Source organism: Typopeltis vanoorti, chromosome 24 (assembly GCF_054136105.1).
Source record: "Typopeltis vanoorti isolate ZY-2024b chromosome 24, IOZ_Tvanoo_1.0, whole genome shotgun sequence".
Lineage (NCBI taxonomy): Eukaryota > Metazoa > Arthropoda > Arachnida > Uropygi > Thelyphonidae > Typopeltis > Typopeltis vanoorti.
In genome coordinates, this window is record NC_143572.1 from 55,880,213 (window position 1) to 55,905,172 (window position 24,960).

Genomic DNA, 24,960 nt, shown 5'->3' on the forward strand with positions numbered 1-24,960 from the left:
GTGGTCAAGGATGCTCATGAGCATTATAAAGCACACACACAAGAAAGGTAACTAGTATAGTAAGGAAGGCTAAATCAGATTTCAAGAGAAAATGAGCTAAGCAGGCCAAAGTAAATCTATAAGAGTTTTTTCAGTACATAGGAAGTAAGAGAAAGAATGATTATGGAAAGAACTTTATAAAGTGACAGAAGCAGAAGAAATTCTTCAGTTACTAAGTGATCACTTTGCAAGGGCATATCATCCAGGTAGCGACTTTGCAGTTACTGAGGTGACAGAGACTGATATGAGCATTGAGGTAGATGAACTGGAGGTACTTAATATATTGAAGAATATCAATGTGAATACAGCAGTGGGCCTGGACAGTATGTCTTCTCATGTACTATGAGAATATGCAAATGAACTGGCAGTGCCTCTGATGAAGTTGTTTAATCAAGTCTCAGCTCTGGTAAGGTTGTTCCATTACATAAATGTGGCTCCAAGACAGAAGTAGCAAATTGCAGATCAGTTAGTATCTCTGGAGTGGTGGTTAAAGTATTGGAAAAGTTGGTTAAAAGTAAAATTCAGGAATGGGTGGATAGGAATGTGATACTTGATACTGGGCAGCATGGCTTTGTAAAAGTTAGGTGCTGCCTCAGTAATTTATTCACATTTTATAATAAGGTAACAGCAGAAATGGATAAAGGAAATGGCTACACCATGATACTGCTGAACTTTGCAAAAGCATTTAATAGAATGCCACATGGAAAATTATTACATAATTTTCCATGTGGCAAATGGGAATAGATATGAGGTTGGTGGGATGGCTGATGGGCAGACATCAGAGAGTGGTGTATGGTGGAGTGGAATCAAGGCGAATGAGGATGACTAGTGGAGTGCCTCGGGGCTCTGCTAGAACCACTACTCTTTAATTTGTATATTAATGATATAGCAGAAGATTTGAAGGGCAACATTGAGTTGTTTGCTGATGATGCAAAACCAAGGAGGGCAATAGTTGATAAAGGTAATGTAGATATCTTACAAGATGATTTAAATAAATTGGAAGTGTGAGCAAAGGACAATCGTTGTCAATTCAATGTTGTAAAATATAAAGTAAAGCACTTCAGAATGAAAAGATTACACACTTTGTATCATATTGATGGTACTGGTTTACAGGAAATTGGTGAGGCTAGGGATCTGGGGGTTATGGTGGATAGAGATTTGAAATTCAGAAGACATATTGCAAGAGTTGACAAAATATCTCCAAGGATTACTTGGATTCTGAAGAGCTTCCTTATCTTTACTTGTCAAGATAGGGAAGTTATTATTCCTCTTTTATTATTATTCGTTATTTAGCCACATGTTGACTTCTGTGCACAGATTTGGTCACCTGCATTTCTTGGAAATCAGGAGAGGAGAGTGTGGAGAGGATTTAGAAATGAGTGACTAAGCTGGTGACAGGTCTGTGGGATGTTCCCTATGAGGATAGATTGAGCGTGTTTGTGTGTGTGGGGGGGGGGATAGCAGAGTTTTGCTGGCAGGTGGAGGAGAGGGGATATGATAGAAACTTATAAATTACTAAAGGGATACTATAAGATTGACACAAGAAATTTTTCAATACATGGGGAGTAGAGGAAAAACAAGGATCACACTTGGACTCTCTAAGAGTGTGGTTAGTAAGGATGTGATAAAAAAAAAAAAGAGCCTAGCAGACTAGGCTCTTTTCTTGGAGAGTGGTGAATGAGTGGAGTGGGTTGATAGAGGTGGTTGTGAGTCCCCAACAGTGAATGGGTTTAAGGAAATGTATGATAGGTATTGATGAATAGTGTGGGTCTCCCGTGATGAATCTTTTGACTCTATGGAGTGCCCATATAAAGAATAATAATATTATTTATATAAATTACTTACTTTGTTTTTATATTGGAATTTGCTTTTATTTGAATTAGGATGATGCTCAAGAAGAATTTGGATGGAAGCTTGTACACGGAGATGTTTTCCGCCCACCTCGCAAAGGAATGTTACTTTCCGTTTTCTTGGGTAGTGGAGTGCAGGTGTTTTTCATGACTCTGATTACCTTATGTAAGTTTTTTCCTTTAGTATATTTACAATATAATTTTTATGTTAGTTCACCACAATCAGTGTTTTGATACTTATCACTTACACATTTGAATTTTGTGTGTTTTTATTGTGATAATATTTTTTATCATATCACAATAAAAATAAAAAAAAATTTAAAGGCAAAGTAAGAAATGGTGAAATCTAATCTCTAGACCTGCCTTCTGTTGTAATTAGTTTTACAGATTCTTGAATAAAAAAGAGTTGTAATATTAAAAGCTGTTAAAATAATCATTTGTTTGTTAAATATAACCTTTTTCAGAAAAGCTGGTTGTTGGAAATTTTTTAGGGTTGTCTATGCACACACACAAAAAACTAAAAAAAATGCTAGGAGTAGATAAGCTTAGTTCTTGATGTAACACTACCATATTGTTTGCTGGCTCAAAATGGTATAACACATTTGGCCTCTAGATTAGGAATTCTTGCTTAGATAAACAAAGATGCTATGTGCCACCCATTGTGCTAGTTGACTATAGGTTTTCAACCATTTGAATGAGGTTGTCATTAAAGTGTGTGTATGTGTGTGTGGGACTTCCTGGCAATGTGTTTTTCTGAGCCCTGGTTGGCTGAGTAAATAGAAGGCAAAGGGTTAATATCCCACCTTAGCAATGAATGTTTGTGAGTGCTTTTAAGTGATGAATTACTTTCATCACCCAATGTGAGATTGCCACATTACTTATTGGAGGCTTGAAGTGATTTTAAAAAGTTCTCGTTTAGTTTCTAGAGTACAATAAATTTAGTTTAATCCTTTATCCAAGTGTGAGCAAACAAAGTTTGCGCCTGAAAGTATCTTCAGGACTGGGGTAAGGTAGTACATCGGGCAACTCGTTGCAAAGGTGGAGCAAGCTATCATCACTCCTATCTCAGTATCTCTCATCATGCAAAACACATCTTGCGAATGTGTATAATGTTATGCATTAAGGGAAGGGCCACTACCCAGACTAGTTTCGACCTTTATTGAGGTGTCTTCAGTTGGGCCTGGCTCCCACTGAAGAGACATCAATAAAGGTAGAAACTAGTCTGGGTAGTGGTCCTTCCCTTAACACATAACATTATACATATCCACAAGGAGATGTGTTTTGCATTATGGGAGATACTGAGAAAGGAGTGATGATAGCTTGCTCCACCTTTGCAACGAGTTGCCCGATGTTGTACTACCTTACCCTAGTCCTGAAGATACTTTCAGGCACAAACTTTGTTTGCTCACACTTGGATAAAGGATTAAACTAAATTTATTATAGTCTAACCAAGTAAAAAATAAACTTTCTAGAGTACAGTTGCCAGGCTAGCTATTAGTCACCTACTAGGTTTGCAGTCTTTCATGGTTAAGAGTTCACAATAAAATGTAGTCTGATGAACTTACTAACTGGACAGTGACCCAGTAATGGACGACTGGCTTAAATTGATATTGTTCTCTTAGAACTGTAAATTAAAGAAATATGTTACAGTATTTCTTTAATTCGAGGTTTAAAAGTTATCAAGTTTGTGTGTAACAAGCTGATTTTATGTTTGAAAGATTCCTTATCTAAAATAAAAAAAACTATTCTTATTTAGTATATATATTTTTTTTATTTTAATGGTACACATTTCGATTATTTATGAAGATTTCAGGTAAGTGATATTAATTCTATATTATCATTTTTATAATTTTGTACTCTTCTAGTTCTTTCTTATATGTTTATCATTGTTGTTTGCATTTTCACGTTGATTAATGTTATGTTCTTCTTGCCAATCCTTTGTGTATGATTTCTTCAATTTCCTTTATTCTCTTTCCTGTGATTTCCTTTGTATAATGATTGGGGCATTATTTCATAGGAAATACAGTTTATCATGTAGGTTTTGATCTTTTACAATATGCAGTATGGGACATTTCTGTAGTTTATTATAATGCATTTTCTTATACTAGTGTTTTCTACAGTGCTGTAATATGTAATTTTGATTTGTGAAAAATCTTAGTGATAAAACATTCAATTATCATTACCATTTCCTTTTGGGTGTTAGATCCACTGGCCTTGTCATGGCTAAGTAACTTGGCTTCCCTGAAACCTGCTTAATACTTTGACTGGATAGTTAATCTTATCTGCATAGTGTTTTTTTTTTTTTTTCAAAATATATATATCTGATCTACAGACAAAAGGCCACAAGACATATAGCACATTAGTGCCGTGTGTGGGCAAGAGGAATCTCCTCATATTTTGCTTGAAATTTTGTGTTGTATTATTGGATATCTTATTATGGCTAAGTAACTTGGCTTCCCTGAAACCTGCTTAATACTTTGACTGGATAGTTAATCTTATCTGCATAGTGTTTTTTTTTTTTTTTTTTTTTTTTTTTTCAAAATATATATATCTGATCTACAGACAAAAGGCCACAAGACATATAGCACATTAGTGCCGTGTGTGGGCAAGAGGAATCTCCTCATATTTTGCTTGAAATTTTGTGTTGTATTATTGGATATCAATTTTTATATTTTGCAGGATGAAAAAATTGAGTTTCTGAGAGGAAAAATCTTTCCACCTCCATATGAGACTTCATTTGAAAAGTACTGATAAAGGTTCCTCACATTCTAGATGGGATTTGAACTCCCTGTCTATTAAGATACCAAGAGGCAACTTTGAAACCTACTAAGCTATAGAAGTTCTTTGAATTCAACATGTTGAAACTAATTAGACATCTACTTTTGCTTCAAGATAAAACAAATTTCAGTTTCTGGCTCAATGTTTAGTTGTTCAATTTTCCATTGTTTTCTTTTTATTATGATGTATAATATTTAAAAGGTTTGTTCACACAATGAAGTAAGTCCATGAATCTGCTTTTTGTGCTATTGAAATCTGATTGAGCATGGTGAGCTGTTCCTTAAAAACCTACTTCATAACAAACAAGTTTTGGTCTCAGCTAACTGATGAGCATCTCTGAAGTAAATGATCCTTAACAAATTGTGCTTTTTTGTGTCCTTTACCCAAGTGGGAGCAAATAAAATTTTGCACACTGTATCTTTGTAAAAGTAAAGAATGAAAACAGGATAGAATTTCTTGTTAGTATAATACGCTTTCTGACTTCCCCTTGATCTCAATCTTAGTCTTTCTCTGAGTTCTTGCTTACTGTCATTTCTGCTTAAACACCTTGTTCTCTCAATCCGTCATTTCGATTTAAGTGATCATAACATGTTAAGGAAGTTTTAATTGTATATTGATAATGTCAAGTTTTTTTTGATATCTATTCAATATATATATAATTCTATTGTTGATGCCACCTCTTTATTTATTTATTTTTTTAGCTCTCAAATCCATATGTTGAAATTATTTTAGCACTACTTTGTATGCTGTTTGCATTGGTCATTTCTTCCTTATTCTCTATGAATTAGTGTTTGGCTCATTTCACTCTTATGTATGAATTTATTCAACTGGCAACCAGTTGAATAAATACCGTCCTTGCCTTTATTTCCTTGTATTACCTATTTTCAAAGTAATTGCTGAACCATTTCTTCACCATTAATGCTATCAATAGTGATACGACTTATTTTGGTTCTTTTGACTTATTAGAAATTCTAAACAAAATTAACAACACTTAGGAAGATTAAGAATAACTCCAAGTTACAGTATCATCCAATGTTTGATATCTATATTGATTTCATCTTCTGAGAGCACCCTTATATCACAAAATAACTAATGCATTGCGGACCAGAAAAGACTTGTGAGAGTAAAGTTCAGAAATTATAAGAATTAAATCACTATAATGATCTCTCAATTATCTGATTATATCAGGAAATCAACATGCTGGTCATTTAATGAAGGGAATGGTTAACTTGAATTACGCTATAGAGTAATACTGTTCTAGAAATCACTTTTGACACATTTTTGAGACCATTTAAATTGAGGCTTTGGTTATTTGAGGTCAGATTTTTAAAAAACCATGGTATTTTGCATTAAGTAGGAAAACACAGTTGTAATGCATTTAAAAATGGTATCTTGTTTGTGCTGAAGTAACAATAAATACAAACCTCCATGTACATTATTACAGAACAAGAATCATTTTGTCATAGAACTCTAAGTAGGCTAAGTATTTTGTGTTGTATCATTAAAAACTTCAGGCTCTGTTTGAAATTAAAGGAATTTATACCATTTACACTATCATCTAGTCATCTGCTTTTATCCCATAAGATATATTCTGAAGTAAAACTACTCAGCTGCATTCTTTAAAAGCATTAACGTCTGTAAAATTCTTTAAACTTTTTGGCTTAATACAACAGAATTTTTTCTTTTTTTTTTCCTTAATTTTTCTTCTTTGAAATTAAAAATTGCAAAAATGTTAAACAATCAGTACAAAACATGCAGAATACATCTTATAGTGATACCTTTTAGAAACCTCCATTTTTAACCATGATTTCTGTTTAAACTGGTAGTAATTTGGTGTGTTCTGTAAATACAATGTGAAGGTAAATTCAGAGACAGGTGATAAGATTAAATCATACAGCTGTTTCAGGGAATTAATGCAATAGCTAATATGTGGCTCTTATTACAGATATAATTTATATTAGTTATCTGAAATAACTATGATTTAATCTCATCATTCACTCTTCTTGAAATTGTTGTCATTTTTTTTTTCTAAAGAAAGAAAAAAAGCTTGCATTTTAATTTCCTATATCATCTGCATTTAATCTTTTTTTTTTTTTTTTTTTTTATCATTTTCAGTCTTTGCTTGCCTTGGATTTCTCTCTCCAGCAAACAGAGGATCTCTAATGACCTGGGCAATGGTAAGTACTAGAAAACATTTCCTATTTTTAAGGAGTTTTAATTTTAGAAGTATTATATGATTAATTTTTCGTTTGTCACTATCTCAGGATGAGAAATTCAGAGAACACTTATGATGTTTGGCAAAATATAAGCTGTACCTCAAGATGTCTTTGGGGCATTTGTTCACGTTTATATATAATATATTATATATAAATTACTATGAGCAAACTACCATTTCTTGTTGCTCATTGTTTCTGAAAATGGCTGACTTTTATTCTCTGATTTATGCATCAATTCCACTATATTTCAATGCCTCTATTCTTTGGCCTTTCCACTCTTATATCAGTGATTTCTCAGTAATTCTGAACACTATAGCTCTACAGATGATGGTACTGTACACTTCTCCATCTTTCAGAAGCACTGCAATGTACAAACAAGCCAGATCTCAAGGATACATCTATTATTCAGCCACCCCTCCCTCAAAACCATTTAAAATATTAGAAATAATCACTCAGTCAGTTTACTCCAGTTATACTTGTGACTATCTATTAACTATTCATCCTCTGCATTTATCCTTGCTGTCCTGTGAAATATGCTCCCCTAGAACCAAGAAACTGTGCATTCTATATAGCTATTAAAAAAGAAAAAAGCAGTACTATTTCTTTTCTACTGTTTCCAGGCCATCTAACATGAGAGATGTCTGGGGAAAAAAGCAAACTGGTTCTGATGTCCACTATTATTTGCAATTTTACTAGTTATTTGAACATTAATATTCCCATTCTAACATGTGATCATTCCAACTTTTCCTTGGAACTAAAGGAGTTGGATGGTATGTCATTAGCTGACCTGGTTAGTTGAGGATATCAGATCTGCTTTCTGTCCAGCAGGTTGTAATTCTATGATCTTGGGCATGGATGTTTTGGGGATGTATTTAGGTATGAGATGAATTTCATTGCTGACGTGAGCACCATTGTGCTTATAAGCCTGAAGTTTAAGCCAAACATGAGGCTTGAAGAAGCTTAATGTTTGATATTTATTATACAACTCGATTTCCAGATTACCTGGCCCTAGATCACTTATATCAGTAATACTAATATACTATAGGTAACAGCCTTTCATGGGTGGGATTTACATTAAAAATAAATAAATAATAACCTACTATGCCCCTCTCTCTCTCTCTCTCTCTTTCTGGGTGGGTGTGTAATATGAATAATATAGCATTTCTACAGCGTAATATCAATAGATTTTTATAACCAAATTCTTTATTTATCCATTCTAAGATGATGGCATTTCTGTGAAAAGCTTAGTGTTATGATACAAGAAAGCTGAGTCATTGATTTCTGCATAATGAGAATTAATCCATTAGTGTACTCCACCTCATAAATGCATTACTAGCCTTGGTTTGTTGAGTGGTTAATATAACCTACTCTCCAACCATCATCAGGCTGCAGGTTCAAATTCCACCATGAGCATGAATTTTTGTGATTATCTTTAGACGGGTGATGAAATTCACCCAGTGTGGCCCATTGCCTGTTTATTTGGAGACCTGAAGTGGCTTGAAAAAGTTCCATGTTTGGTATCTAGTGTGGGATTTCTAGACAATGTAAAAATATATTTTTTTTTAAAAATAAATAATATTAAAAATATAAAAAATTCCTTAGCTTACTAACATACTATAGGTTTACAACCGTTTGTGGGTGGGGGAAATCACATAAAAATAGTAGTAGTAGTTGTTGTTGTCAACTAACCATGTAAGTTTGGAATTGGAATCCTCATTCCACACTCCAGTAAAGATTGCAGATTGTTCGGCATATCACTGAAACTGATAGGCAAGCCTGTTTGGAATTTGCTGTGGTTATGTGTGAAATATGGAAGAAGAGAGCAGTTTTATTAACAGTTGTATTTTCAAAGCAGCATTCCACATTTCAGGAAATGTAAACAGCCAGTTGTTGAATTAGGAGGTCTGGTTTATAACAGAATTTCAATACTTATTCCCTTGGAGTGAATGAGTGGAGTGCTGGGCCTGTTTTTAAGTTTTAAGGGATCATGTGTACTATAAAATGACTTCATGACAAGATCAAAACAATTTTAAACACTCCAGTTACAGTTATAACTGTAGCTGGTGTCAGTGTCAGTATACATGATAATAGCTTATTTGGGTGCATGTTGAGCTGCACATGAAACTAACATTGTTCACCTAAAAAAAAAAAACTAGGCACTCCAAAGTATCATTTATATTTTTCATTTCTGTACCTTAATATAGGTAGTGATGGATAAATAAATTTGGTAACTAATTAAACAACAAATGTAAACATCCTTAGTTAAGCTTTTTACTTCCAGAACTGAAATAATTTGAGAGCAGAGGTGATCAGTTGTTTTTTTTAAGAAATTCACAATTGACATTTTTAATATCAAAGTAATGAGCCAGTGAAATTTTACTTGCTGTGTACTTAAAAAGAAAAAGTATTTTTACTCTAGCTTGGAAATTTTATTTTCAGGTTTTGTATGTGTGTCTAGGAACACCAGCTGGATATGTTTCTGCCCGAATTTACAAAGGTATGACACACCAAAGTTTTTATTCATTTAATTTTCTTTTTTTAATTACATTGTTTTGTGTGATCTCTAAAATGCATAAAGTCCTTTATATTTTTTATGAATTGTTTTTATTATATTTGTTTAAATAAAAGACAAATTTGACAATCAAACTTAGAACAATTTTTGGTGCCTATATATGCTGTAGACATAATTTTATTTTCTTGCTTCAGAGACTTCTGTGAATGAGGAGCATGTTGAAAGTTGAACAATTAATTTTAATCTCTACTAGTTTCATGTGCATTATAATATACTTAAAGTTTTTACCAGTAAAAGTGGTCCAATTTCATCACTCTATGTGAGACAACTGTCCTGTTTATTGGAAGTCTGAAGCAGCTTTTAAAAGTTCTATGTTTGGTCCCTGGAGTGTAGGGGTTCCTTGACTTATAGATAACCCTTCAGATAGCAAAAAACAGGATTATAATGCACTGGATGATGATGACAGGGAATCAGTCATCATCATCCAGTGCTAATTGCTTCAAAATTAAATTAGCATAAAAATAATCATGTTTTATATACAAAATGAATATTTTTTATATAACTACAAATGGTTGTCTTGTCCTTTGAAGAGTCTTAGATGTTTCTGTGTGTTCCTCGTACTGCTTTTGCTATGTCGATGATTTTGTTTGTATAGAGCTGTTGTTCAGGATTAGGATCTATTTCTTGCAAGGCTGCTGTAATTGCTGGACAGGTAAAGATGTGAGTGGGTGTCATTTCAGTATTAGGGCAGTTGTTGCAGTTTCTATATGTTCTCGTATCATCTGTATTGATTTTCAGATTGACCTACAAATGGTTTTAAATCAGTAGCATATTAGAATTTTCCTCTTTTTATACAATACAGAAACCCTACTCTGAAAGTTCGAACATGGAACTTTCTTAGGCACTTCGGACTCTCTGGTAAGCAGGGGAATGGTCTCACACTAGATATGAAATTCATCTCCCACAAAAACATTCAGAAGTATCCACATAAGGATTCAAACCCAAAGTCTGTTGGTTATAGAGTGGGTTTACTCAGTCAAACAGGCTAATATTTGTTTGTTATTGTAAGCCAAGTATCAAGATCAAATGTGTCCTTAATACAATATTATATTCAGGGGTGGCTCATGCACAGGCACTACAGAACTGCAGCACCCCCAATTTTTCTCTATATAAATATATTTATTAATTTATTTATATTTGCTTGTAATATTTAATTTTATCATCAACAATCCTATACAATTCTCTTATTTTGTATAAAAAATAATAAAAATCTATCTTGTAGCGTGAAGGATGCGAACTATTAGCGCAATTCGGCACTGTCCGTCGTGCAGTTCCACTGTTGTTTATATGCAGTTTGCGCCGGTAGTAGAGTGTTTGTAGTGCTTATCATGTTTACTCCATCTCTTTAAATATTTGGACATTACAATTAAAGACATAACATTTGTTATAGTTTTTATTTTAGAACATTATTGGGGTTATGATAATGGATTTTATTTTTAAATAATTTTGAATTATACTAAACTGTATAATTTTATCAATAATAAACAATATTTTTCATGAAACAAAACAAGAAGAATGTATTTTATTTTTAAGTAATTTTAAATTATACCAAACTGTATAATTTTATCGATAATAAACAATATTTTTTCATGTTTAATTTTTTAAAACTTTTTACCATAATTTTGATATTTTATCCAAACACGTGTACACTGTACTTAGTGTGAATGTATATTTCAAAAGTTGCAGCACCCCCACAATTTCAAGCCACGAGCCGCCACTGATTATATTTTAAAATATATTGTATGGCTATAACTTATTACTAACTATGGTCTCACACTCACAGAACAGACCATATAACAGATTAACGGACTGGTGGTTGTCCCTACTTTATGAGCTTCAAATGGTTACTTTTACAAATTGGGATACAAATAATACTGATACATTGATTCTAGTCTGATGATTAAGAACAAACATTTCTAAGCACTTTTAATATTTTTGAAATGTAAATGAATCTCAGAGAATAACAACAATATGTACTTGATTATTTAAAATTGGTATTTATTGGTTGGCCACAAAAATTATTTTATATTCTGCATGCAGTCGACCAGTTCGCCACACAGGTATAGATATACCTATTAGATTCATTTATGAATCTAATACTTACTTATCTAATTCTTCTGCTAGTTTTGTTTCTTTTTTCATTGATGCTTTTGTTGATAGTGCAATCTTGAACTCTCGTGATCTTGAGTTGGGATTTGCTCCAGCTGCTGACTTTTTTGCTGTTTGCCCTGGTTCCCCTAACGAAAACAATGGGGACCTTGTTTAGCCAGGTAACTCCTTCAGATGACATTGAAATTCTGTCATTTTGCATTATGGTACTCTTATTAAGCCAATAAGAGTACAATTTGGTTGACTAAATCCCATATTGTCAGCACATCCTCATTTGTTCAGTATCCAGGTGGATACCTAACAGGGTACAGCTTTTACCCTTAAGCACCCTTATTACTGATGATTATTTACAATTGTATGCTTTTCACTATTTCTTCAGACTGATTGTTTCATCTGAGATCCTTTGCTCTTTAAATCAGTGGAACCACTTATCTTGTATATATAATCCATAGCAGAATCTTTGCATGCTATTTTTAGTAAATCACACATTTTTTCAATTTTTTGCCGATTTCAAAATAATAATAGTACAAATTGTTATACCATTTGTGATTTAATCGAATTCAGAATTCAGTTTGGTTTACTCCCAAATTCAGAGGCACCCTCATTCATTAGTATTCAAGCTTGCTTATGAAGAAGGTGCACAAAGATAACTGGGCATTGGATCAGAAGTCCCAGTTGGTAATCTGCATTTCTTATTGACAGTATGAAGGTCTCCTCTGAATTATCTACTTTATGAATCTCAGTCAATCTCAGATCAGATTCATACTTGAACTGTAGACTTAAATATTGAAATGTTATTAGAGGGAAAGTAAGAGTTTGAAAACTCATTGGGATTATCTGAAGAAAATGTTGATTGATTCAGCAGGGAAGCATGTGATTGAAGTTCAAGGCATTCTAGGAAAAATAAGAAATTACAGTAGTCCCCCCCCCTTATCTGCAGGGGGATGCATTCAAAGACCTCCAGTGGATACCTAAAACTACTGATGGTACTGAACCCTATATATATATACTATGATTTTTTTATACGTACATATCTATGATAAAGTTTAATTTATGAATTAGGCACAGTAAGAGATTAACAACAACTAATAATGAAATAGAACAATTATAACAATATACTGTAATAAAAGTAATGTGAATGGAATCTTAGCAACCTCAGCATAGGATTTTTTTTTTTTACTTTCCATATGAAGTTGAGAACTTTCACCATTTCACTTAAAGGAAGCACTTTATGGCTTCTCTTTGCATATCCGAATTGTCAGCATCACTACCCTTGTGCTTTGTGGCCATTATTAAGTAAAATGAAGGTTACTTGAACACAAGCACTGCAATACCACGGCAGTCAATCTGGTAACTGAGACTGCTACTCAACAGGCAGGTAGCATATGCAGTTCAGTGTGGATATACTGGTACAACAACTTATTCAAAAATAAATAAACATAACTACATAAATACACTTTTTACAAAGGAGACAGCTAGTAAATATCAATCAATCAGTCAATTTAAATTTGTTTCAAATTTAAATTGATTGAGAAATTCACAGATGACTCTATAAGGATTATGGACCTAATGTAATGATTGGCAGCAAGGTTAGACAGTGGTGTTTTTTTTAAAAAAAAGGGTGTGACAATGTTCACAATGAAGAGCACAGTGGCCAGCCAAGTATGGTAACAGAGTTTTTGCTGGAAAAAGTGAACATGAAAATTCATGATAATTGTCGTATTGTGAAACACTGAAGAAACTCAAATGAGCAATTAAGAACAAAAAAACAAGAAATGCTGCAAGAGTCATGCTTTTGCATGATGATGCACAAGTTCACGGCACAGCTCGAACTGTCCAGCAAATTCAGTTTTGGTGGAAACTTTCAACCACCCACCCTACAGCCCCTGTAAAATTATGTAAATTAAATAAATGTCTGTCAACATCTTTTGTAAAATTTACGTTAATTAAATTTCTGTCTTAACTTTTTCTTGACTTAACTATACTTTGTCCAACTTCACTAAGTTAAGACTATCATCTGCTTTAACATATACTTCTCAAGCTTAATTCTACCATGACCAATTTCTACCCCCCCCCCCTTTGCTATTAAACAAACTTAGTGTTATAAGTATATTTATTGTATGCAGTTCCCCACTCTCGTACAAGTCAAATTAGAAAATTTATTTTATTTTCGACTGCGCCATATAATTTGAATAAATATTGTTTGAAAGTTAGGGTGAGGAAAAACAGGAATTAATCACTAACTATATCCAAATTCTCTATATGCGTCGTGACTATTTCTACCTTATTATGCTGCAGGTTCTCATTAGCTAAAGAACAGGCCAGGTAGTTACAAAACAAAAACATTTATTTTTAACTAAACAAGAGGTACAATAGACATGAGATATTATACAATTATCACACTCAACGTTTTTACAAACAGAGGAATGCAATTTATATAATAAAGATCACAATGCACACAATTACTGGGTTAACTCGTTAGACATAAACCATACACATATTCACTCACTGCATAAACAAGTTACCAAAATCCTCCCTTAAAGGCTGTGACTCAATAATTGCCTAGCCACATACAGTTTCTAAACAGCACTGTTCCCTATATTATAACTAAGCACACATTCATTATTTAAATATACAAGTTAACAATGTTCCCACAAAAAAAACTTGTGACTTAGTTAGTGCCTGTTTACAAACAATTTCTTGTAAACATTCACAATTCTGAGATACACTTAACAAATACAAAATTAGTGCCTACTTATATTTTTACCATAAATAAAGAGTCCAAACAAATTACAGCATATTTCCTCAAGATAGTAGCGTCTTCTTTCTGGTTAAAGTTCTTGCTGCTTGGACATCACAGACGGTCTCTTGTAGAACTTTCCTCCATTGGAAATTTCGATATGGAATCAGCTATAGTTACCGCGAGGCTTGTGTGTAACTGCTCTCTATCTAGAGACTAAGACTTGAGAGCCATCGACGAGGAAAACGGTCTGCTGCGATCTGGAGATGGAAGATCCAGCAGCGCTTGACGAGAAGAAAACCCATGACAGGAGAAGAGCTTCGGCGACGAGAAGGAAAAAGCTGCAACAGGAAGACAGAAAGCTTCATTGACAGGAACAAAAGCCTCAACGATGAGAAAAAGAGCCAAGAGCCATAATCTCCTTTTATGCAAAAATCTTGCTCTTTGTTCTCTATGCTGTCTTTTCGGGATTAGCCTTTAGCAATAACATCATTGCTGCCCATTCAGTCAACATGGTTGACCTTGTGATCTTCGGTTGATTATAGCTCATCTGGCATAATCCCTACTTGCAGCTTTACATGCAAGTCAATGTATATGCATTTTTACAGTAACATTCTATTTAGTACATTTTTTTTTTCAAAACTTCTAAATATTGAAAAATCGATTGCGAAAAATTTAGCAAAGTTAAATTTTTCCCGCGAAAGATTTTACAACCCGACCTCATGCCTAGTGACTATCTCTTGTTCCTGTATATGAAGCAATGGCTCCCATCTCAGTACTTTGAAGATGAGGAACTGAAGAACATCAGTGGTTGAAATCACTGGTGGCAAACGTTTTTTTTGCTAATAATGCCTGGAAGTCAGTGGTGACTGGAAAAATAAAGTATGTATGTAGGTATTTAGCATGTAATAAAACTTTTATATATATATATATATATATATATATATATATAACCACCATGGCGAGCAAATCTACACAAATGGCCCCAAGTTACTGGCATCCCTTAAATGGGACAGGGGTGCGAAGAATCCCCGGGCTCAACATGGTGCGCTCAGTAAAACTAGGAACCTGGAATGTCAGAACCTTGTATGAAGCAGGTAAGCTAAGAAATGCTATCCAAGAAATGAAAAGACTTGAAATTGGAATTTTAGGAATGAGTGAAGTTAGGTGGCCAGGATCAGGCAAAACTCAAGTCAATGACATGACAATCTATCACTCTGGAAGTTGTGAAAACAACCATCAAAACGGAATTGGAATAATAATAAACAAAGAGATCAATAAGTCACTGTTGAGCTTCATCCCTTACTCAGGGATGAAATTAATGATGTTATTAAAACTGAAAGGACAACCACTAGATGTTAATCTTATACAAGTCTATGCCCCTACTGCTGACAAGAGTGATACAGAGATTGAAGAATTTTATGATCAATTAAAAGAACTAATGAAAAATACAAAAAAGCATGATATTAACATAGTCATGGGTGATTTCAGGAAAGTGGGGAAAGGTAGGAAGAGGAGCTAATAATCACAAACACATGGTTTAAGCTACCACCTCGAAGATTGTATACTTGGTGATCACCACAGGATAATAATGGGAATATAGTCAGAAACCAAATTGATTACTTACTAATTAATCAACGATTTCGAAGTTCTATAAAGAGTACAAAAACCTATCCTAGTGCAGATATTGCTTCTGATCATAACCTACTGGTGGCAGAGTTACAACTTAGACTGAAAGCTATGCTTAAGAAACTTCAACAAAAAAGGTTTGATTTTGAAAAATTAAAAAACACAGAGATAAGAAGCAAATTCGACTCAATTTGCTTCTTATCTCTGTGTTTTTTTGTCAGATTTCAATTTGTTGTGGGACAAATTGAAATCTGTCTTCATAGAGAAATGTACCAATATCTTATGTCCTAATAGAGCAGTAAAAAAGAAAGATTGGATGGCTGATGAAATTCTTTCTCTCATGGATCAACGCAGATCATATAAAAATCATAATCCAACAAAATATACAGAGGTTCAGAAAATTATTAAACACAAGATCAAAAAAGCAAAAGAAATCTGGATGAATGAAAAATGTAAAGAAATAGAAATTCTACAGGAAAAACATGACAATTTTAATCTACACAAAAAGATGAAAGAGACCTCAGGTATATATAAGAAAAAACAATTCTGTATCCTTCGAAACAAAAAGGGAGAAATTATATCCAAAAAGGATGACAAAATACAAGAATGGGTGAAATATATAGAACTCTTTACTGATGACAGACAGAACTCAGAAAATACTTATGAACATATGGAAGGTCCATGCATTCTAAAATCAGAGGTAGAATGTGCATTGAACTTAGCTAAAAATGGTAAAGCCCTAGGACCAGATAGAATACCGGCAGAAATAGTAAAGTTATTAGAAGGTGACAACATTAACATATTAGTAAAGCTATTTAATAAGCTCTACGATACAGGCATAATCCCTCAAGACTGGTTACAGTCGACCTTCATCATGCTACCTAAAAAAGTAAATGCGAAAACTTGTAATGACTATAGAATGATCAGCCTAATGAGTCACGTTCTCAAAATGTTTCTGAAAATAATTCAGAAAAGAATATACAGAAAATTTGAAGACACCATCAGTGATACCCAATTCGGCTTTAGAAATGGCTTGGGAACAAGAGAGGCCCTTTTCTGTTCTCAGATCTTATTTCAAAAATGTATTGACCAAAACAAGGTAATATTCATTTGCTTCATCGACTTCGAGAAAGCATTTGACAAAGTCCAACATGCTAAAATGATTGCACTATTAAAAAGAATTGGATTAGATGGTAAAGACATCAGGATCATTGAAAACTTATATTGGAACCAAAAGGCATCTGTTCAAGTTGATTACATTATTACAGACTCCCTTAACATCAAACGAGGAGTAAGGCAAGGATGTGTGCTGTCACCTCTTCTTTTTAGCATCTACTCAGAAGCCATATTTCAAAAAGTCTTGGAAGGAAGAAAGGAAGGGATTGGTGTAAATGGTGAAATCATCAGTAACATCCGATATGCCGATGATACAGCTCTTCTGGCTGACAATATTCAGGATCTTCAAAATCTTTTGGAGCTAATAAATGCAGAGAGTGAAAAAATGGGATTAAAAATAAATATCACCAAAACTAAATTCATGGTCATAAGTAAGAAACCAATTCTTAATTTAGCACTTTCTTTAAATAGGAAACAAATAGAAAGAGTGGCAAAGTTTAAATATCTCGGATGCTGGTTAAATGAAGATTGCAATCCAGAAATGGAAATAAAAGTTAGAATTGAAATGGCAAGAAAAAATTTTCTCTTGATGAAATCAACACTGTGTAACCGCAGTTTAAACTTAGAGCTTAGAGTACGCTTGGTTAAATGCTATGTATGGTCTGTACTGCTGTACGGTGCAGAAACTTGGACCCTGAAGACAACATCAATAAAAAGACTTGAAGCCTTTGAAATGTGGTTATACAGACGAATGTTAAAAATCCCATGGACAGCAAAAACGTCCAATCAGGAAGTACTGAAACAAATGGGGAAATCACGTGAACTTTTAGATACCATAAAAAGAAGGAAAACTGCATATCTTGGTCACCTACTTCGTAATGAAAAATATAAGATACTTCAATTGATTATAAAAGGGAAGATAAATGGAAGAAGAGGACAAGGAAGACGAAGAAAATCTTGGCTGGCAGATATCAGACAGTGGACTGGTATGAACTCTGAGAGACTGCTCAGAATAGCTGAGAATCGCTCAAAATTTGCTAAGGTGGTCGCCGACCTCCGATAGGAGATGGCACTCAAAGAAGAAGATATATATATATTAATTCTTGACTGGACCTTACTTTCTGGATGCATCTTGTACTTGACTGAAAATTTTCAAACATGGAGGTGTAAAAGGCTAATGGTGGCTAAACCATAACTCAGATCAAATTCTGGATGAATGGAGTATAGCTCTCATAATATCCATCTTGTAAAAATGGAATGAGAGAATTATAGAGAATTTCGTTAGTGACTGTTCTTTCAGGTAAGATTTATGGATATCAAGCTAAGAAAAATTGTTGAAGATAAACTTGAGGAAGAACAAATCAAGCAATCATGAGAATATAACAAGGATCTGTATTTAAGTTTTGTAGACCTGGTAAAGTTTATGATAAATTTTTAAGAGAAAAGCCTTTCAAAATGCTATATTTATATTGTGTAAATGAGACATTGCATAATAACATATAGCCTCTACTTAAGTAGTAATGTAAACATAAACATAAAAATTTCATTGATACACTTCACATTTCAGTTGAGGGATTCACAAGATAGTTGGCTGTAAAAAAAAAAAAATTTTAAATAATGCATAAGCAAAGGATGTACACTATTTTCAGTGTTATTCATTATGTAAGCACATACTTCATGAAGAAAATTAACATTAAACTCAATATGAAAGTCAGATTTTAAACTCAATTCTTTACTTTATGCAGATAACATTATACTCCTAAATAAATCCATTAGTCTTCAGGGCTCTTTAAATGAAAATCAGAATTGATCTGCCAACCAACCCATGACAGTGTGAATCCATTGACTGAAATGTGAAGTGTAACATTGAAATAGCTTGATTTCCTGTGCAAGATGGTTGATATATTTCATCCACTATTGTCACTTATATGGTATAGGCCAAAATTAAATCTCTGAAAATAGAATGGAAAACAGAAAGTGAGCTACAATTTCAGTAGTGAACCTGTAGAATAGGATACACATTTTGGCAATTTAAGCACAGCTTTTCATGAAGATGATACATTACAAGTTGCATTCAGTTCTGGAATGTACAAGCAGAAAGAAGGGAAAAGGTGTAGAAGTATTCTTAGTTCTAAGTAACTATAAATATATTTAGATAGTAATTAAAATTTATAAAAAAAATGCAATGCCTTGTAAGGCATTGCATTTTTTTACTAAAATTCTGTTTTTAAAAATTGCATTAAAAATTGCATTAAAAATTTTCAAAGGACTACCTTCTCATTAGTGATTGCAAATGTCATTATCTTATTCTGAAATCTACTGTTAATGTTTCTTATTTATTTTTTAAATTGCCATTTAATATTTTAAAAATGGTCATTTTTAATGACAATATATTGAACCATTATTGTACTTAGCATATTTGATGTATATTTTGCAATTAAGCTTTTGAATCCTTAATCTTGGAATAGTCTCCCCTTAAAAGCAGAAATGTCAGTTTCATTGTTTTGTGTTTTATGCTATTATAGTTTTACCAAATATCAATATTTCATACACACATTATCTGTTTTTTAATGAAATATTTTCAATTTGATATTTTAAAGGTTTTGGAGGTTTGAAATGGAAGTCAAATGTATTGTTAACAGCACTTCTCTGCCCTGGGTAAGTGAACTCTTTTATTTAGTTGATCCCAGATTGTTGCATTTCATGATGCTTGATGTATTTCATATCTTCCTTGGGATTAACAGCTGCAGACTTCTCACATTGCCTAGAGTAAAATAAACAGATACAAATGGTTTGATAACATTGAGGAATACTACAGGAGGAAGCCTATCCTTTGAAGAACCCAAAAATGAGGAAGCTGCTGCATAGGATGAAATGCAGTTTGGAGGTAGAATTCCGATGACACATTTAGAAATTACACTGCTATAACAAATAATTAAGAAAGTTCCAACCAAAGCTCCACAAATCTAATGCTGTTGCTAAAATTGTTATGGCAAGCTATCATTATAATAAATATCCCTGTCTCTGTGAGTTTCCTGTGGTGAGGGTAACTGTATTTGTTTATCGCATTTTGGATGAAAGTATTACTAAAACCATTAGATAAAGAGAAGTAGATTTTGTGTGTTTTATTTCTTGTTGAAACATTGTCCATGGAGCAAAGCAAATGAGACCAATGGACAAGCATCCAAGAGTTCTGGCATGGATGGTGAGATAGAGTACAAATATAGCATCATCAGCTTGACTTTCAAAAAAACAAAATAAGATCTAAAAAGGAGATGTATTTGTTTCAGTTTCAAGCGAAAATGACTAGAGATTATCAAAGTTGATTAATTATGGAGATTGATATAATAATCATGTGAGAGATGTGGATGAGTGAAAATGTATATAAAAGTGGATGATAATATGGATAATTGCTTAGAAAATTTATAGCTGGGACATCCACTAGTCTACTTACAGATCTCAATGAAACACCTAATGAATCTGAGGGAGGAGTTATGTTAAGTTTCAGGTTTTTTTTTTAAATTCTGCATCCCATCTAGTAACTTCAATAAAAAGTCTTTAATCTGACCAAGTAAAATCTTCTTTAAAATAAGTAGAATAGGTCCTATATGCCATGCTTCTTTATAATATTCCTTTCTATTTTGAATTTCTTCCTTATATATTAGATTTTATGCATATGTTGGATTTAGAGTTAGATATATAACCATACAATCTGAGATTCTTTGAACCATATTTTATTGAAATATTTATATTCCTGTAGAAATATTACACAGGCCTCTTGAATAAAATAACTCAGCTACTGATATGCTTTTGACACACGTGTTTAAGTATGACCTATACTTAAAACATTTGTTCTTGAGTGAGATTCAGCAAATTGGACTCTTACAATTTCGTACCCACGAAAAATGGTTTCTACGTATTTTTGGCATCTCTGAAACCTGCCAGAATAATTTGAAGAAATTTCACCTGATACCTGCATATTTTCCCATCAATGAGATTTCTAATTTTCTACCAACAACAAAATTAGTGAACACCAATACTGTGTTTGGTACTGTAAATCTCACAAGTCTGGGCTTGCACAACATGGTGCTGATTGAACACAGAATCCTTTGGAATTGCAAAGAACCTTTATCCGGTCTTTTCAAGTAAAGGTGAGTTAGTTGGTCTCATATGGAGGTAGCAGGTAGAAGTTTTTTTGGTTATACAAGAAATTATATACTTAGTTAATCCTTTATCCAAGTGTAAGCAAACAAAGTTTGTGCCTGAAGTATTATCAGGACGGGCAACTCGTGGCAAAGGTGGTATAACTTCTCATCACTTGCTTTAGTATCCCATAATGCAAAGCACATCTCCTTGCAGACATGTATAATGCTATGCATTATGGGAAGGGTCACTACCCAGACCGGTTTCGACCTTTATTGAGGTCTTTTCAGTGGGAGAGACCTCAATAAAGCAACTCATATAAGAAGTCATACTTTCTTATATCAGTTGCCAAAAGGTCTCACCTTGTTATTAAAATCCTCCTGGTTAGAGAAAGATGTTGGAAGTTTTTTTGTTTATTCCACTTGGTTATACTAAGGCAGGTGATGAGAAGTTATACCACCTTTGCCACGAGTTGCTCCTGTCCTGATAATACTTCAGGTGCAAACTTTGTTTGCTTACACTTGGATAAAGGATTAACTAAGTATATAATTTCTTGTGTAATCAAGTGGAATAAACAAAGAAACTTCCAACATCTTTCTCTAATCTGGAGAATTTTAATAATAAGGTGAGACATCTTATTATTAAAATTGGATTTACAGTTGTTTTAGCTGTAAATCCAACTCATATGACTTCTGCATTACTTCAACCTTGGTATCACCTCTGGGTCTACTCCCCACTGAAGAGACCTCAATAAAGGTCGAAACCGGTCTGGGTAGTGACCCGTCCCATAATGCATAGCATTATACATGTCTCCGCAAGGAGATGCGCTTTGCATTATGGTATGCTTCTCATCACTTGCCATAATGCAAAGCGCATCTCCTTGCGGAGACATGTATAATGCTATGCATTATGGGAAGGGTCACTACCCAGACCGGTTTCGACCTTTATTGAGGTCTCTTCAGTGGGGAGTAGACCCAGAGGTGATACCAAGGTTGAAGTAATGCAGAAGTCATATGAGTTACCACCTTTGCCACGAGTTGCCCCTGTCATCCTGATAATACTTCAGGTGCAAACTTTGTTTGCTTACACTTGGATAAAGGATTAACTAAGTATATAATTTCATGAGGTAGCAGGTGTTTTCCTCTCATAAAGTTGTCTTTCATTTTGCAAAACAGGCAAACCAGCCAGAAAAACATGTAATTTACATACATAAAACACTGGTCTCATAGCCTTAGTTATTTCAGCTGTAAATCCAAATCAGCTAGCCAACCAACCTTTGGAATGGTAATCACTTAATTCATAGAACTGTTTTAAATACATCTTTTTAAGGAGTGAATTCAGAGAGTTTATTACACCATCCTAATTTAAACTGGAATGATTGCCTTTTGGTCCTGAAAGTATGAGAGATTCTCTTCTTTAGCAAATATCCAAAATCATTTATGTATTACTTTGTATTTTAGCACGGAGGAAATTAGGCGCAGTCCTTTTACATGGGACAATACTAAGAAATTTGTATATAAGACCTTCATGCCATACTGTGTCATAGGCTGATGTTTTTTCCCGGAATCCAGCTTCTATGTATGATGTTAAAGTGAGCACTTGATCACAGCAACCATGTTTTTCTCTAAAACCAGTTTTAGAGAAAATTAGGATGTGCTGCATGATTGGTGTGGAAAATCTGTTGTATAGAAAGTGTTCTAACATTTTATAGGTGCAATCCAATAAAGCAGTATGTATGTATGTATGTTTAAACTGAAATAATGACCTCTTTTGTTATGTAAAATAAACTCCATGTACTCCTTTAATGTACCACTGAATGTGAATCTAACAATACCATTATCTTTCTGGATATTTTAATAACTTTCATTTCTACATGCAGTATTTGGCTTTCTGTTTATCAAAAATCTTTACAACTGTCCCTTTTCACATCATCCCAGATGATGGGTGTTATTCGCCAACATACCACTTCAAGAAATTGTTAAATTCTTACAAGACAATTGTCCTGAGAATATCATTAACTTCACTGTTGATGCAGGCTATTTCACCTGGCAAAAAAAAGTTATACAAATTGAAGTAGCAGCTAATGGCAGTCCTATCTCTCCAGCATTAATGAATTATTTTATGGAACATCTGGAAAGCTAACTTAGTATCATATTCCCTGAACCTTGTAGATGACATCTTGCAGTTTGGTCATGCTCAGACTGTGAATTCCTATGTTTTCAAAGTAAAATAAACTCCATGTATTCCTGTAATGTACCACTGAATATGAATCTAACAATACCCTTCTCTTTCTGGATATTTTAATAATTTTCATTTCTACATGCAGTATTTGGCTTACTGTTTATCAAAAAATCTTTATAACTGTTCCTTTTCACATCATCCCGGAAGATAGGTATTATCAAAACACACATAGTTCTCTGGGATAAAACCAGCATATTGTACTCAAGTGGATTTAAATTTGACAGCCTTTTCCTTGAAATCTTAAACTCCGTGACATCATCCATATTTCACTCAATTCAGTTGCTTGCCTCTTTCAAAGTTCTGGAAAGTAAAAAAAAAATTATATTTTTTTAAATAGCCATTGTTCCCTTTCAGCTCCAATAGTGTGTTATCCTGTTTATTTAGCTGTGACCATGATGCAAGAGTAAACATGTACTATATGATACACATCAATTTTGAATGTTATTTTACCAATCTCTTATTTTCTCTTCCTGATATCCTTTTTATAATAAGGATGAAATGTATAGGAGCAAATGTGTCATCTCAGTTTCAATTGCCTTACTGATCTTTTATTCCCTCCCTGATACCTTCCTTTGTCATAAGGATGGAATATATAGGATCAAATAAATCTATGTTTTACATGTGCTTATATTCATTTCATAATAATGAAGGCTGTATTTGTCATAGGTGAACTGCTGATCTATATGTGAAGTATAATTGAAGAAAAGAGCCTAAAAGGTTTCATCTTCATCAGAAAGTTTTCAATAAAATATAATCAATAATTTATGATCAAGTAAACCATTTGCTTTGGATAAATTTCAGAGGTGGTTGTGCATTTCAGAAAATTTTGTTACCAGGATACTAAAGTTAAACTATTCAAAATGAAACAGTAGATATCAAAAGAGGGGTGAGACAAGGGTGTATAATATCCCCTATATTTTCAGTATAAATAGTGAAATGATAATGAAAGAATATGAAGAAATTGAAATTAAAATAAATGACAATAGAATTAACAATATTAGATTTGCTGATGATTTGGTGTTCACAACAAAATCAAAAACAGAGTTACAAAATATGGCTGAAATACTAACAAAAAAGAGTCAGAATTATGGCTTAGTATTAAATATAGCAGAAACCAAGTATGGGGTAATAAGCAAAAAAACAGCAACAAAACAGAAATTTAAGTGTATCAAGGGGATTCATTCAAAATGTAAAAGGCTATAGTTATTTAGGAGTAATGATTACAGAAGATGGAATACCAGTTATGGAAATAAAATCAAGAATAGCTAATGCAAAAGAAGCATTTTGGAATAATAAATTACTAATGACCTCTGGAATAAATAAACTAAAATAAGAATAATGAAATCCTATGTGTGGTCCACATTGAATTATGGATTTGAGACAAATCCATAATTCAAAATCTTATCCTTCCAAAAAATTGCAGGCCTTTGAGATGTGGTGCTATAAGAGAGCGCTGAAGATTTCTTGGAAGGATAAGAAGAGGTACTGAAGTTAATGGGAACCAAAAGAGCACTCATGGAAGCCCTT

General features: G+C 33.4%; 1 protein-coding gene across 1 annotated transcript in view; it reads left to right on the forward strand.

Moving 5' to 3' along the window:
• TM9SF2 (transmembrane 9 superfamily protein member 2) overlaps nt 1-24,960 on the forward strand; it is a 152,339-nt gene that overhangs the window by 76,749 nt on the left and 50,630 nt on the right. Inside the window, exons 10-13 of the mRNA XM_090413959.1 lie at nt 1,923-2,055; nt 6,783-6,844; nt 9,323-9,380; nt 19,650-19,707. Of these exons, the coding sequence (XP_090270085.1) occupies nt 1,923-2,055; nt 6,783-6,844; nt 9,323-9,380; nt 19,650-19,707 (311 nt within the window). The remainder of the gene's footprint in view (nt 1-1,922; nt 2,056-6,782; nt 6,845-9,322; nt 9,381-19,649; nt 19,708-24,960) is intronic.